The sequence below is a fragment of the Biomphalaria glabrata genome, chromosome 4 (assembly GCF_947242115.1).
Source record: "Biomphalaria glabrata chromosome 4, xgBioGlab47.1, whole genome shotgun sequence".
Taxonomy (NCBI): domain Eukaryota; kingdom Metazoa; phylum Mollusca; class Gastropoda; family Planorbidae; genus Biomphalaria; species Biomphalaria glabrata.
In genome coordinates, this window is record NC_074714.1 from 17,547,235 (window position 1) to 17,566,070 (window position 18,836).

The following is an 18,836-nucleotide window of genomic DNA, read 5'->3' on the forward strand; positions in this document are numbered from 1 at the left end:
AGCTCATTTTTATCTTTATACTGAAAAAGAACTTTAAAAAAAAAAATTAAAAATTCATTTTTATTTTTGCTTTATAAAAATATCTTAATCTTAGGAATTTAAGTTCCATACCTAGCAATGCCCAAACAATCCACATCTTTGGATAGATCAGTGATAGGCAAACTACGGCCGCTGGTCAAGTCCGGCCCGTGGAGTAGTTTCATCCGACCCGCCAAATGTTTTGTAAGAATAATTTTTAAAAATCCACACTGAAAAAATTCAAGTTTTGAATATGAGTTAAAAATTAAAGTTGAATTGCTACAAACAAGTGTGTCTAATTTGCAATGAAACCATGGTAATTCATAAGCACTTAAAATAATATATCCCAAAACTTTATTTTTATAAAAAACACACTTTTTCATGCACCCACAATCATTTTCAAAAACTTCATAATGCTTAATTCAAGAGCTATTTAACGTACGTTTGATGTTGCCGAGTGCCGAAGACAACTTTGTTCAATAATATATAATTCAAGTTTGCCCATTTTATCCTGAAAAATGATTTTGAAATTAAGTTTATCTCAAAAACTATTATTAGTCATTAGAGTCGAATTAATTGGCTTTAAATATAAATTACTGCAAGTTCAGTTCTATTACTATGGACAAAATTCCGATGTTTTGTGTTCCTTGAAGAAAACAACAAACGACCAGATATATTTCATGAATTTGCGGAAGATCTGAGAATTTTAAAATTACATACATCAAGAATACAAAAGATCACGTCAAATGGATAGCAAACCATCTGGGTGTGTTGGGATTTTCAATGACACTTACCTCGAGAACAAAGTTGTTTTCTTAAATCTTCATATCTTATAGGTAACAGACGTTACTTTAAAAAAGATAAGATAATCACGTCCTACGCATTTCATGTGTCAATCTCGTCATGCATATTAATCAATGACTTAAACTCTGCTAAGTCGTTGGCTTCCCTGGCTGTTTCAAGTAACCCATTCCACTCTCTAATGGTACTAGGGAAGAAGAAGCACTTGTTTGAATTTGTTCTAGCGAATGGAATAAGAAATGTGCCTCTTTGTTCTTTCTGAGCATTTTATTTGGTTTTGTTTTGTATTTGTAAATTATGGTTCAGTGTTTTATGTATTATTGTTACTTTACTTTTTATTCTTTTGTCCTGAAGTTTAGTGCTTTTATTAATGGTGTAAATCTAATCAAATTTGATATTCGTTTGTTATAAATCTCGCTGATCTATTTCATATCTGTTCCAGTTTCTTTGTTTCCTTGAGTTGAGGGATCCCAAACAGTGGCTGAATATTATAATATTGGCCTAACTAAGGTTAAATAGGTTAAATTAAATTAATTTTATGTCCCTGTTTGATTTGTAAAAATCTTGTTTAATAAACCCCAATGTTTTGCTTGATTTTTTACAAATAATTTCATCAAGATAGGACTGCGTCATATATCAAGTATTATCAAGACATCTTCTGTAAAACTGCCTCAAATATAAAACCTTAACAAGTCCTGAATGTAGTAATAAGTCTTGTTTTCATGTCTGAAGATTAATGAGGAAAGCAGTATTTTACGTGGATACGCAGACACCGCTGCGACCTACATATTTTGGCACATCCATCATCGAAATACTTTTCGCTACTACTTTCTACCCCCCTACGAGAAATCTGTACTGCCTTACAGCTAACATCGAAATACTTTTCGCTACTACTTTCTACCCCCCTACGAGAAATCTGTACTGCCTTACAGCTAACATCTAAATACTTTTCGCTACTACTTTCTACCCCCCTACGAGAAATCTGTACTGCCTTATAGCTAACATCTAAATACTTTTCGCTACTACTTTCTACCCCCCTTCGAGAAATCTGTACTGCCTTACAGCTAACATCGAAATACTTTTCGCTACTACTTTCTACCCCCCTACGAGAAATCTGTACTGCCTTACAGCTAACATCTAAATACTTTTCGCTACTACTTTCTACCCCCCTACGAGAAATCTGTACTGCCTTACAGCTAACATCGAAATACTTTTCGCTACTACTTTCTACCCCCCTACGAGAAATCTGTACTGCCTTACAGCTAACATCGAAATACTTTTCGCTACTACTTTCTACCCCCCTACGAGAAATCTGTACTGCCTTACAGCTAACATCGAAATGTGTGAAAAGATTTGGGAGTCAACCCGGAGGAAAAATCAGGAGCCGGAGAGCCTTAGGCAGTTTGTAACAGCAATGTTACACCCAGGTAGAACCTGCGGGGCCGCTGATGCCGAACTGTATCATCACTCGCCGTTTTTTCTTTGGATTGTGAAACTTTTAAAGTTTCTATATGGTTATCTTATTTTGCATTCATTCACAGATCTTCTCTGTCACTTAAACAAACAAACAAAAAACAACAACAACAACAACATTTCTTTAGGTTTTACACCCGGGTCTAAAAAATTTTGACCTAACACTGGCCTATATATAGATTTGTGTTTGAGCAAGATGCTGCCACAACTGTAAAACAAAAATATTTTTTCCCCAGTATGTCCAGCCAAAACAAGAGCTTGTGTTTTCTCTTATGTTGACACACTGTACGTCTTGGATACACTTGACATCAGCGACTCTCAAGCGGTGTGCAAGTATGTTACCTCCTCTTTATAAACAACACAGTCTAGCCAATGCAGATAATCTTAAATAACTTATAATTGTGCAGTGAATGTTTAACAAATTTATTTAAAGTTTCTTTTTTTTTTTATAAAAATGTAAATTCTTAAGACATTTGTTTGATCAATTATATATTTGAATTGAAGAAGCTTATAAATACATTTGTTAAGAATGCAATTGATTCGATTTGTTGTTTCTGTTTTGTTTTTTTTCAAACACATATTCTTTAATATTTCAGTGAACTTGCCAACTACGCTAAATGCTTAAAGAGTACGGGCACATGTACCAACGACACAGAGGTAAAAAAAAATTAAATAAGTATAAAAGATGCTTAGTTGGCAGCGGTCTTTTTATTTTTAACGCTCACTTGGGTCAAAACAAATTCAACTTATTTGACTTATTAATTTTTGAAAAAAAAATGCGTCATACTGACTTTTATAATTTGAGTCTGATTTACCTTTTTTATTGGGAAACCAACAAAAAAAAAACTGTAAAAAAATCAGATAGAAGAAGTGTATGTAGCATTAAGTTTTTCCTTATATTCGAGATTGAAGCGTTATTACATGAAGTGTTCACTAAGATACATGCAGAAAGTTTCATATAAAGATCATGTCCAAAACGTTTCCAAAGTTGTCACAACAACAACAACATACACACTAAAACATGACTACTTTCTATTGTGAAAGAAAATGTAACAAAAAAGTTTATTTAATAAAATACAGTCTAGTTCAATACAGTCTATTTTTTTTTTGTCTACTACTCTGTAGATCAACTCCAAAGTTCTCTTGGATCAAGAGAGAGCTAGAATAAGTCCCAATGCTTCTTGCAGTAAGTCTTTGTTTTATCTTATTTTCATCATTAACAATAATGGGAATAAGATTCAAGAATTCCAAATTAGAACTGAAACAAATAAGTTATAAATAATATTTGCTAAACTCCTTATTTATTTGTATTCCAAGTTATACCCAGCTTGAAGAGCAGTCTTACTTTCGAAGGTAAATTCTAACTGGTAAATTATTATAAACTAAATAGCTACTCAAGAATATAACACGATTGTATTAAAGTAATTCCATGATGTGCAATGTATTAACACAATATGATTTCCAAAGAAGTTTTTTTTTCAATGTTTAGAATGTTCCGAGGCCATGATGCAGTGCGCAACCATTACAAAATACAGATCAAACAGTACCACTAAATGCCAGTAAGGTCATTTTTATTTAGATTTGTTAAATGCCTTCTCCTTATATAACATTATTCATGGTCTACGTATTATCTCTTTTTTTTTATATCTTTGCTATACATGTTTAGGGTCTCTGTCAATATCGATTTGATGTATTCTACTCCCAATCGTAGGAATGATACCAAAACCAGCTTTTAATCTCCTGCACTTGCTCTCAGTTCTGAATGGAATATCAGCACGTCTTTGATAGCTACACCATTCTGAATGTCTTTGATAGCTACACCATTCTGAATGTCTTTGATAGCTACACCATTCTGAATGTCTTTGATAGCTACACCATTCTGAATGTCTTTGATAGCTACACCATTCTGAATGTCTTTGATAGCTACACCATTCTGAATGTCTTTGATAGCTACACCATTCTGAATGTCTTTGATAGCTACACCATTCTGAATGTCTTTGATAGCTACACCATTCTGAATGTCTTTGATAGCTACACCATTCTGAATGTCTTTGATAGCTACACCATTCTGAATGTCTTTGATAGCTACACCATTCTGAATGTCTTTGATAAACTTATCACTCTTAACGTCTTCAATTATTTTGTAATTCAAACCATTTAAACCTATTACTAGTTTGTTAATATTTAATGACCAAACAGACCAATACAATATAATTGCACATACATGACATGGACTTAGGACCAAGTTAATGTCAATTTTTACTTTTGATTCTTGTTAGAAAAACACAAGAGTCAGCCCAATGTATAGTTGATTTGAATTGCGCCAATGACCCGATGTTGAGGCTTTGGAATGTCATCTTCAATAACCAGACAAAGAATTTAACAGGATGTGGTAAGTAATATTGTAGAACAAGTGTAACCCTCCCTTGATACATCAGTTATTGTGAACTCCTTACTTGTCTTCAACATCGACACTTCACACCAGTGATATATTAAGAATAGAATATATATTTAATAAAAGTAATCAGAATAAAAACGTATATCTGTAAATAACTCCATCAAATGTTGAATGATGAAATATGCAACAAACTATGAAACTGACTTTTACTGTACTTCTACTAGTCACAAAACTCAGGCCTTGATATATCAGTGGAACATTAGGACCCCCCTTGGTATATCAGTGGAACATTAGGACCCCCCTTGGTATATCAGTGGAACATTAGGACCCCCCTTGGTATATCAGTGGAACATTAGGACCCCCCTTGGTATATCAGTGGAACATTAGGACCCCCCTTGGTATATCAGTGGAACATTAGGACCCCCCTTGGTATATTGTATTTCTTAAATACAATTAAATCTGTTTTACAACTGTCACAAATTTCGTGATGTATGATAGTTTGGAGAACAGTATTGTCTCTCAAATTTCGTGATGTATGATAGTTTGGAGAACAGTATTGTCTCTCAAATTTCGTGATGTATGATAGTTTGGAGAACAGTGTTGTCTCTCAAATTTCGTGATGTATGATAGTTTGGAGGTGACAAAAGATTTATTCTTCTTACAAAATTAGATAAATTGGCAACAGGAAAAAAAATTCTTGACCTAGATTGACAAGACTTTGCGTCGCAAATACAAATTAATATCTTTGTTGTCATTTGTCATACAAACTAGACCTAGATCTAGCTAGATCTAGACTTAGTTCTAGATCTAAATATGGATTCAAGATCTAAGTCTAGGCAGTGGCGTAGCAAGGTACCCGTGGGCCCGGGTTCAAGAACATCTTGGTGGGACCCCCTCCAACCAATAAGACAAATTTAATGTGTGACAAAAAAAAAATGAGTAATCTAAGTGTAAAGATCGTACCTTTTTTTTTAAAAAAGTAATTATGTCATAATGTTTGATTCAGTTATGACTGCATATAAGTAATAGTTTCTTAAAAGTCAATGTTTTTACAACTTCTGAACAGAGTTAAACGACTTAAAAGTGTTTCAAATGAACAACAAATGTTCTTCCTAAGTTGTGGGCCCCAACTGGCCATGAGTCATGGGCCCAAGCGAAATGATCTTCTTCGCGCCATGGTTGCTACGCCACAGCTGTGGGTCCCTATTGGTCGTGGGCCCGGGTTCATAGAACCCCTTCGCGCCATGGATGCTACGCCACTGAGTCTAGGTCTAGATCTAGAACTAGATCTAAGTCTAGATCTAGAATTAGATCAAGTCTAGATATAGATCTAAGTCTAGATCTAAGTCTAGATTTAGATCTGAAAAAGATATAGAATCTTGATATAGAATCTACTATCTATATCTAGACTAGAACTCCTATGACTTTAGTCTTATTTAGACTGTTAAGTGTAGGCCCCTATAATTGGGATATGTCAAAATTGCGCGCTATAAAAGTAGTTCGTTATTATTGAAACTTATAACTAAAACGAAGTTCATATCAAAATTCTTTTTTAAAAACAACATTTGAATCATTTTTCTATTCCATGAGCTAGTTAATAAAAGGAAAATCTATTTTATAATGATCCATTGATATTTTCCATTGTGACCTTAGATGCAAATATTTTGTACCAATGCGCGAATCTATGAATGAAGCTTGATTTATTAATGAAGAAGTCTGTGACCTTTTTAAAAGACGTACCTCCCCTGAAGTTTTTCATTGAAACGTGGTGTATTTTTTTGAAAAATCTGCTTGCATAGATAATTTAAAAAATTAGATGGTTCTCTTTCGGAAAAGAAAAAACTAACCGTTGCATCAGAAATTTGAATGATCTAAAATATCATGATGTCCGATTTTCATTTTCTCCCTCTAGTTTCTGATATCTAAACGGGACGGACGGACAGACGGACAAAACTAATAGCGTCTTTTCCCCTTTCTGGGGCCGATAAAAAATCCTTTTAAAAAAGTTCATTTTAAGGAAAAAAACTGAATTTTAGCGCCACATTTCTCAATACTACAAAATTTATTTCCCCTTTTTCATAAAAACTAAATTAACCCTAACCCTACCCCACAACTAACTAATCAACTAATTGGTTAATTTTTTTTTATTGATTCTTGTGCTGTTATCGACGACAAATAAATGTGCAATGTTTCAATTTGATCCAAGAAAGGAAAATGGAAGAAAGAAACAGACTGACAGACCAAGTGTAATATAAGCTTTGTAAAATAAAAAAAATAAAAAAGATAAGAAAATTTTATCACCACTGATACCATTCAAGTTGAAACAACCTAACATTTTCAAGCAAAACTTTAAGCCAGGGCCGGCCCTTACGATTGCGGGGCTCCATGCGAAACTTATTGCGCGGGACCCAGTCTGGGTAGGGATAAGCATAATGTCAAAATAAAGAATTTGTATTAGAAAATACATTCGTCTTTGCAATACATTTTTATTTAATGAAAGCTGACAAAGCCTTTTTTTTATCGCGCGTAGGATTGCCACCCCAAAATGACAATTATGTCTATTTTTTTCAGGAGATTTAATAATTTCAGATATCCATGACATTTTCGTATATTTTGATTTCAGGAGATTTCCAGGAGGTCCTGGAAAATCTGAGTGCGCGGAAACCTTATTATTATATAATCTAATATTATATATTAAATCTATAATGTTTTAATTTTATAATTTACACCTAGATTTAGCTCGGTGCCTATGAAAGTGCGGAAACAATTGCAGCCGCATGGGTTGCAGTGGGCTAAGACTGGCTCTGCTTTTAGCTCAGCGGCAATCTTTGTGTACAGAGATTTAAATTTTGCTAATCTTAGATCACAAAAGCATTTGAAATTGTACCTAAAAAAAGATAATTTGTTTGGAATATTTATTGACGAAATAAATATTTCACGCACACCTTTAGAATTTATTTCTTTTCAATGTGGTTTAATTTCACTTGTTAAAAGACTAAGGGAAAAGTGTCTAAGAATAAAGTGGCAGAGAATAAAGTGGCAGAGAATAAAGTGGCAGAGAATAAAGTGGCAGAGAATAAAGTGTCTAAGAACAAAGTGTCAGAGAATAAAGTGGCAGAGAATAAAGTGGCAGAGAATAAAGTGGCAGAGAATAAAGTGTCTAACAATAAAGAGGCAGAGAATAAAGTGGCAGAGAATAAAGTGTCTAAGAATAAAGTGGCAGAGAATAAAGTGTCTAACAATAAAGAGGCAGAGAATAAAGTGGCAGAGAATAAAGTGTCTAAGAATAAAGTGGCAGAGAATAAAGTGTCTAACAATAAAGAGGCAGAGAATAAAGTGGCAGAGAATAAAGTGGCAGAGAATAAAGTGTCTAAGAACAAAGTGTCAGAGAATAAAGTGTCAGAGAATAAAGTGGCAGAGAATAAAGTGGCAGAGAATAAAGTGTCTAACAATAAAGAGGCAGAGAATAAAGTGTCTAAGAATAAAGTGTCTAACAATAAAGAGGCAGAGAATAAAGTGGCAGAGAATAAAGTGTCTAAGAATAAAGTGTCTAACAATAAAGAGGCAGAGAATAAAGTGGCAGAGAATAAAGTGTCTAAGAATAAAGTGGCAGAGAATAAAGTGTCTAACAATAAAGAGGCAGAGAATAAAGTGGCAGAGAATAAAGTGTCTAAGAATAAAGTGGCAGAGAATAAAGTGTCTAACAATAAAGAGGCAGAGAATAAAGTGGCAGAGAATAAAGTGGCAGAGAATAAAGTGTCTAACAATAAAGAGGCAGAGAATAAAGTGGCAGAGAATAAAGTGTCTAACAATAAAGAGGCAGAGAATAAAGTGGCAGAGAATAAAGTGTCTAAGAATAAAGTGGCAGAGAATAAAGTGGCAGAGAATAAAGTGGCATAGAATAAAGTGGCAGAGAATAAAGTGGCAGAGAATAAAGTGTCTAAGAACAAAGTGTCAGAGAATAAAGTGGCAGAGAATAAAGTGTCTAAGAATAAAGTGGCAGAGAATAAAGTGTCTAACAATAAAGAGGCAGAGAATAAAGTGGCAGAGAATAAAGTGTCTAAGAATAAAGTGGCAGAGAATAAAGTAGCAGAGAATAAAGTGGCAGAGAATAAAGTGGCTAAGAATAAAGTGGCAGAGAATAAAGTGGCAGAGAATAAAGTGGCAGAGAATAAAGTGGCAGAGAATAAAGTGGCAGATAATTGAAAAGTCTTAGAGTTTAGATTTCAACCTATAATTCATGCAGATAGTTACCAGGGATCTGCTGCATGGGGAAGCTGTCTGGGATATATTTTTTATGGATACATTTCCGGAATATATTGACAGATAAAAGTGTCTGTGATAAGTAAGGCACTATGGCATATACAGGTTTATACTTAAACGATAACTCACACCCAATCCTTACAAACATGTTTACCAAAGCAATTGAACTGCTTGGAATAGAGGAATCAGACATGTTCGTTAGAACTAATTTGATTCTTAACTTTTAAAGAATGTAACAAGTTTTTATTTATATCTACCAGAAACACTAAAATTCATCGCTCATAACGAAACTGATTTGAAAGTAACAAAACTTGTATCAATGATCGATGGTTATTGAAAATATGTTTCTTCGTTTTCCTTTTATCCACAGTGCTTGACAACATTTTCCCGTTGGGTGAGTACGAAGTTAAAACCAAAATTATATCTACATTAATGAGGATAAAAGAATCAAATATTTTTTTTAATATACGTACACTGTCAAACATAAGACATTTTCTATAGAGCAGTGTTTCCAAAACTTTTTACTTAACGGAACACTTCGCGCATGCTGCATGCTGAGTATTTAGCGGAACAGTTTTCATATTTTTTAAGAGAAAATAATTCACGTCGTGGGCTACTAGCTAGTTATTCCAGATGTTTTAGAAACACAAAGGTTCCTCAAAACAGTTTGGTACACACTGCTGTAGAGTATTTGTCGTTCCGTGGTGCACAGAGTTGCTAAGCTTTCTTACATATTAATATTGCTATTTTTTTGTTTCTAAATAGGTAAAAGTAATTTGACAGGTAAGTAGAGTGAGAATACTAAATGGTTGTGTCTCAATAGGTTCATTGAAATAATACTAGTGCTATAATTTGTGAACGTGAAGGGTATAAAGTTTAAAATTTGTTACAATTCTTATTATCAAACAGCCTGTCAACTAGTTACTAAATCTTGCACGTATAGCTATATAGACGCTGTCATTAATAAGACAACAGCAACAGACATTTGCAGGTAAATATTTTACACTTTATAGTGTTATAAACCTGGTGGTGGCACTAATGGGGGTAGTGGTGTGTGTGTAGTCAGCCGACGCAAATCGCCCCAGGCCAGCGCTAGACGAGCGGTCAACCGTGACGAGGTACGACTGTCAGCCGAGTCGTGTCAACAGGACGGTTCGGGAAGGATCACAGCGTCACGAGAGTTGTAGTCACCTGACCACCTAGAAACGTCGAGCGGCGTTCTGTCCGGTTCGAGAAGGCCAGTAGGGACCCTATATAAAGAGCGGAGGTGTCGCAGTCAAGACGGTTCAGAAAGCGGGTTCACGACAGGAGTTCAGAACACGGTCGACTACAGCACAGTTCAACGGTGTGGTCCTGTACGGAGCATTACGACGGTTCAGTGCGGAGTACTGTCAGGTACAGTTGAGACGAACGGCGTCTTGATCTTGGTCTGTGATCGAGTCCGACACAACGAGCCCAAGTGTGTGAAGTCAGTCCCGAAATGTTGAACCCAGTGCAAGCCCGGAACGAGACGGGGAGGCCAGTGCAAGACTTGATACGGCGGAACGGTGTTATCGCAGAGCTATTTGTACTGTTCTACGTGCTGCCAATTGTACAGTATTGGCTGTTATTTATGGACATTAAACCTTTACGTTATTTTGGAGCCCTGACTTGTCAAGTTCTTTAAGTTGGTGGTGTATGGTGCAGTTTGCAGAGAGCCTGGATAGTGAGATTTGTAACAATAGTTTGACAAAACCAGTCACAATGTGAAAATATGAATTTGGCTCATTTTAAAAATTATAGTTCCATCAAAATCTGGCCATTTTGGTATGAAATTAAAACCTTTTTTTTCCGCATAATGATCTATAGAGTATTTATCAATGATTAGAATTAAAATTAATTTTTGGAGGTTAGATTTAGGAGAAAGCGAGTGAGGTAACCTAACTGAAGGTTCACTTTACGTTATAAGACTAATATAAAGGGTACTAATACAGCTTCCACCGACATTTCGGTTGAGTACTATTTCTTTCCCTTATCCAAGAAACCAAACGAAATAATCAATTACCAATAGTTAATAAACTAACTGGTTAATTTTTAAAATTGATTTTGGTTTTATCAGGTAAAAATAATTGTGCAAAGTTTCAGCTTAATACGAGATTTGTTATCGGAGAAATAAAGTGTACAAACTTTGTACCAGACAGAGTGAGTTGCTATAAGCTTTGTACCAGACAGAGTGAGTTGATATAAGCTCTGTACCAGACAGAGTGAGTTGATATAAGCTTTGTATAAGCCCCACCCCCCCAAAAAAAAACAAAAAAAAAAACAAGAAGTTATTAAATGTGAAGGTAGCATATACGAAGTAGTTTCTTTCTTATTAAAAAAAATATTTTCTCAAAAGCAATTATCTGTTCCAAAGTGTCTGGTTTAGTCAGACAGCACGTCCGTTGTTTAGTCTAGCCAATGTTACATTATATAGATCTAGTATGTGTGTTGTCAACTCAACTCAACCCTGAACTAACCATTTCACTTATGTTCTTCAATTTCCAGTGACCTCAGCTCGTTTGTTTTATGCGCTGCTACATCTAGCTGTTACACAGCTGACAAGGTGAGACAGGGGGGTAACGTAGATCAGTGGTTCCCAAACTTTTTTGTCTCATAGACCCCTTGCCATGTTTTCTGATTTTTGGTAGACCCCCTGCTTAACTTACACATTTTTCCAAATTCTTCAACATTTTTTTTAAAACTAATTTCTTAATGTAGTGAGTTGAATAGTGAAAACGTAATTTAAAGCTACATATTTAGTGATAGAGATACATTTCCTTTTTAGTGAAAAAAATAATTTAAACCGATTTGAAAAAAAACAAACATATTTTTTCTTTTTGCGGGTGTATCATCCGTTGCTACGGATATTATGTTTGACATAGGACTTTGTTGTTCTATGAAGTAGTCAAACATTAAATATTAAGAAATTCATGAATTAATTTGTAAAAGTTTTCGCAAAGATCAGTTTCACGTCTATTTTTTTAAATCTTTAACGTGTGGCTCAAATATTGAGTCCGCGGAGCTGTTTTCACTGACAGGAGAAGGGGCGAAGGCGAGTTACTGCCGCCCAAACGAGTACGATTCGAGCAGGAAGGGCTCATTAGCCTTGGCTAGCGACCCACCTAGCAGAAGGATAACTGAATTCAAACCTTGCAACTATACCCAAACATGGGAAAGGTTTTGTGGGTAAACCCTGAAGAAAACTAAGGAGCCGAGCCCAGCCCACAGGGCTACACCCTGTCAGAACCTATGACGCCGCTGATCCCAAACTGTATATATGTCGTTTTTTTTTAAAGAGTTACATAAGAAGCTTTTAATGTTATAACTCATAACACAGATGCGACTTTGAAATGTATTGCTGCTTAAAGAATTTCTTTTAATAATATCAGATGCAGGTTTGTGTAAAACATTTTTTTAAACTACAACAGCTGGTAAAATCAATGTTTTATCTATTGTGTTTTCCGTATTTGGCTATAAGTAGAGAGATTATGATGATGAAGGAGATCCTGTAAGACGCTTACACACCACCATCTTCTCTATATGATGCCGAAGAGAGATTTTGTGGGTCTAATTCTGAACTTAATCTTTGAGTGTTCAAAAGTTTTTCAAATCATGATCTATTGTTGTCATGGTGGCATTGTTTCAGATGATCCTCCAGCTTGATTGGTTTCATATCGTCATAAAATAGGCACTTAGGCAACCGCTTGCTTGATGAGAAAGGAATGACAAATTTTAAATAATCAACGCTTTACAACTACATTTATTTCTGTGAAACATTACATACATGTAGACAAAATGAAGCTATTTAAATAAATATTGACATTAAATACAACAATTTTTCGTTTAAATAGCAGGATAAATATTGAAAAGATTAACTAAGGTACAAATCATATGTTAGTGTATGAAATAATTACATTAATGGGATGTAAAAATTATTTTAAGTCACGACCTGTTAAATGAAATCTATTATTGTAGACCCAGACCCCCGTGGACATCTCATAGACCCGTCTGAACTGAAGTTTACCCATTTAGTGAATCACGCCTCACGTGGTTTAGTATAGGTGGTTGATTATTGTGAGGAACAGGCAACACCCTTGCTAGCCGTTAGTTCTATGGCCTGGAGGAGAACTTTGGTGGTATCAGTACGAGTGTTTTAGAAACATTTTTTTGAGGTTTATGTCTTAAGCTACGCCCCCCTTTCTCTTCGCATCTTTTGTTTATAATAAAACTGCATAGTTTGTAAAAGTAAAACTTGATATGATTCATTATGCCAACATTACTTTCCCACATTAAATCAACGTTCCGACTATATTTTTATGTGTGGTGGGTTTGGCACAGAACAAACTAAAGGACAAGGCGACTCGTAGGGCGATTCAAAACTGTTTATTATAATATTATATTAAAGACCTGCCAAAGGCAAACATAAAACATAATTACAAATAAACATAAACTAAACATAATTAATAAGCCTAAATGGTTAGACCAAGTTGTTCACACAACATCAAAGTCTAAATACTAAATCTTAACAAAAAACGAAAAGAAAATCATATAGTGTAAACCAACCTCTCTTATTCAAACACAAGAGAGATATGGAACACCCGAAACATTATAAAAATAAAAGACAATGTAGTTCTCTAAAAATAAATCAACTAGTTGTTCTACATAAAACTAATATACATTGTTTGAAGAGTTTCGCTCTTTACTTTCCTTACAAAAAACTACAACAATTAAATAGAACAAATCTATACACTCACAAATACAATGTTTCTTAAAAGCCAGTACAGTATCTAAACACTTGTTGTAAAAATACATTTACAAAATGGACAGTTCACATTCTATATAGAATACTACAGGTACGCATTTCAATAAATGAATTCATCTACATGCTGGCTTCTAAAAATAAGAATAGTCCAACATGAACAAAAACCGCGGTAGTGATATTCTATATAAACTACTACCGGTAATTAAATTTACAAGCTAATATGAATAAGTAAAATGTGATTACCTGCAGCCATACGAACACATGGTGTAGAACCAAGCACAAAAGGGAGTGGAGACGACTTAGGTCCAGTAACATACGGACATTACAGCGATACGAGATGCCGGTCGAATGGACAGTGCCCACGTTGGTCTGCCTTGTCATGCGCGGACACAAGGTGCCATCTAGGGTGAAGGGTCACGTGGATATCGGGGTGGCCGGTGTTTTTCTAAAAAGATATTCACTCCACTACATATGTATAAAGTAAACTGAAGTTTAAATACTGCCCGCTGTGTCCACATTTATTGGCTGTAGAATAAGGATCTTTGCTAAACATTTCTTAAAAGTTTCATCCATTATTTTGTTAATGAACAGATCAAACAAATCAATGAGGATGAAATTAAAAGAACAAGAATTGGTGCATGTCGTAAGTAGTTTTAGTCATTCACTGTTTAATACTTCGGTTCATTTTTGCAACATTTTATAATTCTCTTTGTCTCTTCCTTTGTCTGACTCTTCCTGACTTTCTCTGTAGCTCTCTCTCTCTCTCTCTCTCTCTTTCTCATGCCATTGTTTTATAGTCCTGTAAGTGGCCTTCGATATTCACTGTCGGGATAGCCAAACTTGAGTCATCCAAGGTTAGGGTTAGAGTTGTGCCCCAAACAATGATGGGCTTATGGTCTTGTGTATTCCTAACTCCGCCTCTGGCAGCGTGTCAACGGAAAATTAATATTTATAATATCTCAACAGGCATTCAAAAATAAGTCACAATTTTTAGTAACAAAGGGAACGAGAAAGAGAGACAGAGTGAAAGAGGAGATATGAATACAGAATAGCTTAAAAGAAAAGAGAATGTATATAGGGCCTAGTTAGGAAAAAAACAACTTAGAACGAAATGTTTTTTACATTACAGATTAATAGGGCCTAAACCTTTTTTTTTTTTATATATCACAAAACTAAATCAATGAAATGCTAATTTGGAGTTTTGTACCGGTAGTGCATTTATGTGTATAATATTAACCAAATATTGCTGCAGTAAGATCTTGGTGTAATTTTGCTTGAACTTATCAATGGTACGCAGATCAAAGTTGTATGCTATCGATGGAGACTTTCGGACAGGAGATGACCTTGATGATTCTTAGTAACACTACCGAGCAGTCGAAATGTGGGTGAGTAGTGCATGTAGTCAGGTTTTAAGACTTGGTCGAAGAAACTGTAAAAACACGCAGACATACATACACACACTAACGCACTCACATGCACACTCAAAAAAAACTTGACTTAATTTAAATAAGCTGCGTAGGCAACACAATATGTACTTGTGGCACACTTTGAGGGTGACGAGTGGAGAAAACAGGGCAAGCCTCTTATCTGAGATGAGTGTCAGTACACTTTACTCTACTCAATAGAGGTACTTTAAAAATACAACGACTTGCGATCACAGCAAATCGATAATATACACTAATTACCCTACGAATATATAATTAATGAAACTACCCCCCCCCCCAAAAAAAAAAAAAAGGAAAAAAAGGATACTTTTAAAAAACAAAGCTAAGCTAAATGAAATTATTCGTTAATTATTGCCATTTATCTCAAGATGGCAAATTTTAGTTCATTTTCTTCTATATAAAGCAAAATTAATTAATTACAACTAATTGATTACCTAATTGGTTAATTTTTGTATTGATTCTTGTAATGTCGATGAGTATGAAGAATTATGCAGAATTTCAACTTGATCCAAGAATGGTATGTGGGAGAACACGCGTGACAAACGAAATAAGGAGAATAAATCCATATACACATCCACATCTCTCATTACGTAGCATTTAATCCCTTTACATTGTCATGAAACAAAATAATTAATCACCTATAATTAATAACTATTTGGTTAATTTTTTTTTATTGATTCATGTTTTGTCAGGTACAATGAATAATTGTGCATAGTTACAACTCGAGAATGGGACGTGGTAGAAACAGCATGTTATAACCATTTACCAGACGGACAGATAGGAGACACTTTTGAGTTGATATAAGCTTTGTCATAAAATGCAAGAGTGGCGGTGCCCGTTTAACCCGTTATGATCTAAAGAGTATGATAAAAGCGTAGCACTCGGGGGTCAAGGTGGGGCGGTATATGGAGTTTAGTTTGTTAAGAAAACAGTCGCTCCCACACTATAATGTTCTAGATCCGCCCTCTAATTACAAGAAGCATTAACACTGGAGATGATACTATTTCGTGGATTTGTTTGTGTTCACAGGAAAGTCAAAGACATTTTCCAACTCTTGAAGACATTTCCCTGTTCGGACGACATTTATCTGAGAACTTTGTTTGTACAAGCCAACACTTTGCTCACGTTAACAAACAATACTTGTGGTAAGTATTCGAGACTTTTCCTAAACTTAAATAATTATTTTTTAAAATAGACTAGAAAACACGTACAACAAGAATGTTATATACACAGTACAGCGTATAGGAGACATTTTTTGTCCAGGTTGGATGAAGAAAATAGTATCCTATCATTGCACCAACTTTCAACACTTTGCATTGTTTCAAATATTTGTCTTTTGCGAAAGACGAGCGTTGTGACTGTGTTCCGTCAGAGATGAGCAATATGATAGACAAAATAAAGTCTTCTTCAACACATCCGATAGTATCAGAGCACTCCTATAGTGCACATGTTATGGTGAATAGTCATTCAGTTCAACAGTCTCTTTCCGAAAAGAGTGAAGTTGACCCTGAATCAGACTTCAAAACAGAAGTGACTCTATACTAATGCCATGAGACATGAGCCTGAAAAATACTTGACACTGCACGTGACTGATTGTGAGGCTTCGCAATTTTGGAAAGAGAATGATTTTGAAAATAAGCTTCAGATTCCTTATTTCAGTTAATACCAGTCAAAGGGTATTCTCAATGTGTGGATTGACAGTGAGCGATCGCAGGGTTATGCCAAGCCCAGAAACATTAGAAATGCTGATATTTCTTAAATAAAACATGCAGCCCTGACAGTAGGCTAATTAAACTAAATTTATTTGTATTCTATATCAAATCATTACTTATCACATATCTAATACGTTGTTTAGTGTACTTAAAGTTTATAAACTATGATTTTCGATGTTTGATGTTGCTAATTATTTGTGTTTTATCGTTATTCCTTGAAAGTTTCAAGTTCAAGTGTTGAAACTAATTAACTGCACTGACCCTTATAACTTAGTTTAGTTCTTGCCTACTTTCCTAAAACAACAAATTGAACTTGAACTTTAGATCTGACTGAACCGAACCTGAACTATACTTATTATCAAACCTAACCAAACGGAAAGTTTATAAGATGGGTTCAAAGACCACATGTAGAACATGGCTTCCCCCCTCGCCTGCCTGTGAATAAGACGATGTACAGATTAAGATTATTTATCATTTCCTTCTTTCATTAGGTGAATAATGATGTTTTTTGTTCAGTGGTTCTCAACCATTTTCTTTAGCAAAAATTGAGTTTCAAGCTGCGTTCTTTTTCTTCCATTTACACATGAAATACTTGGAAAGCTTATTTTTCAATATTGGTAACGATATATCTATTGATTAATCTCAATTGATCTGCCAGTATTTTGGTTTACGTGTGTATAGTCTGTTCGCTGTTCGTTTCTTAAATTTGATTTAAACTTTCATGTTTTAAAAATAGTTTTGATGATATGATTATCATTGTATTAAAAACATTCTGTCTGTACTGCTCTCACTCTACTTTTACTTTGTTGACAGATATCACCAACGATGTTTACCCACCACTCAGTAAGTCCTCACTTACTTATCACACTTGGAGTCGACCGTGAAAAAAGAATTCAGGAATTTTAATAGAAGCTTAGAAAATTGAGGCCGAATGTTATAGCGCTTACCTTCCAAACCGATAACGCTTTAATTCAAATCTCGAAAGGACTCTACATTTTGAATTTTTAGGATTTCTCTCAGAAATAGTATCTGGGGATTGAATGGTACAGCGCTTGCTTTCCAAACCAAGGGGCTTTAAGTTCAAATCTACGGAAGGAAGATTTTTTTTTAAATTTTATAAATGACCTCAGTGCACCGAGATCTAATGAAGATGAAAAGGCTTTCAAGAGCCACCAAACATTAATGGCCAGAGACACTTCACGACAACTTAAGTCATCAGTGGTTCCCCCAGAGAAGGTCTTCTCTTCAGCCCTTCCCCCTCCCCAGAGTCACGTGCTAACATTTCATTCTTGTTTATATGTTTGTCTTTTCCTAAACATTAATATATTGAAACATATATGAGGAGTCATTGAAAAACTAAGTAGACTAGTATATCATGTAGTGTATCATTTATATATCATTCATATCAGTTTATCTTAAACAAATAATTTATCATAAATTAATCAAAGTGTCAGAATGTCATATAATTGAGACACTGCGGCGGCCGGTGAGTAAATTAGTTATTATCGTGACACAAAAACCTTTTGCTGTCAATAACTAAACTAACTCCTTTTTTGTGTGCAATATTTAAGTATTAACTATATTTTTCTTTCTTTTCAGCCCCTGGTAGTAAGTATACAAACACTGTTTTACTAACTTTTATAGTTTAACTGTTAGTGCTCATAATTCCTTGTAAATATCAATATTAAAAACCTCTCTACAGACAAGACTTAGCATAAAGCAAAAATAACATCAAGACAGTACACATTTCTTAATTAATATTGTTTCTTATTTATGCTCCTTAACTCTTTATGTTTAGAAAATTTCATTCAAAATGATGTGATGTACATTGATAGTCGAATCCGGTTAACCGAACCACCGGTTAGTCGGACCAGCCGCTTACTCGAAACAAATCATAAATACTGAAACCAAACTAGTATATATATATATATATATATATATAT

At 34.7% G+C, this 18,836-nt stretch overlaps 1 protein-coding gene across 1 annotated transcript; it reads left to right on the forward strand.

Annotated features, from left to right (window-relative positions):
* Window positions 1–2,481: 2,481 nt before the first annotated feature.
* Window positions 2,482–17,805, forward strand: LOC106077397 (uncharacterized). Its single transcript, XM_056027912.1, has 14 exons — window positions 2,482–2,625; window positions 2,889–2,949; window positions 3,418–3,478; window positions 3,610–3,645; window positions 3,782–3,851; window positions 4,572–4,684; window positions 9,324–9,347; window positions 9,719–9,736; window positions 9,863–9,944; window positions 11,480–11,537; window positions 14,328–14,379; window positions 15,034–15,121; window positions 16,211–16,326; window positions 17,707–17,805. The coding sequence occupies exons 5-14, from the start codon at window positions 3,796–3,798 to the stop codon at window positions 17,775–17,777; spliced, it is 678 nt and encodes a 225-aa protein (XP_055883887.1). The 5' UTR covers window positions 2,482–2,625; window positions 2,889–2,949; window positions 3,418–3,478; window positions 3,610–3,645; window positions 3,782–3,795; the 3' UTR covers window positions 17,778–17,805.
* The last annotated feature ends 1,031 nt before the right edge of the window (window positions 17,806–18,836 follow it).

Bases quoted from the DNA above. Each gene is read 5' to 3' on its own strand.
- LOC106077397 (XM_056027912.1), top strand. From the start codon at position 3,796: ATGATGCAGTGCGCAACCATTACAAAATACAGATCAAACAGTACCACT. The intron at 9,945-11,479 runs GTAAATATTTTA...TTCAATTTCCAG, and splicing joins ACAGCAACAGACATTTGCAG to TGACCTCAGCTCGTTTGTTT. The intron at 15,122-16,210 runs GTGAGTAGTGCA...TTGTGTTCACAG, and splicing joins ACCGAGCAGTCGAAATGTGG to GAAAGTCAAAGACATTTTCC.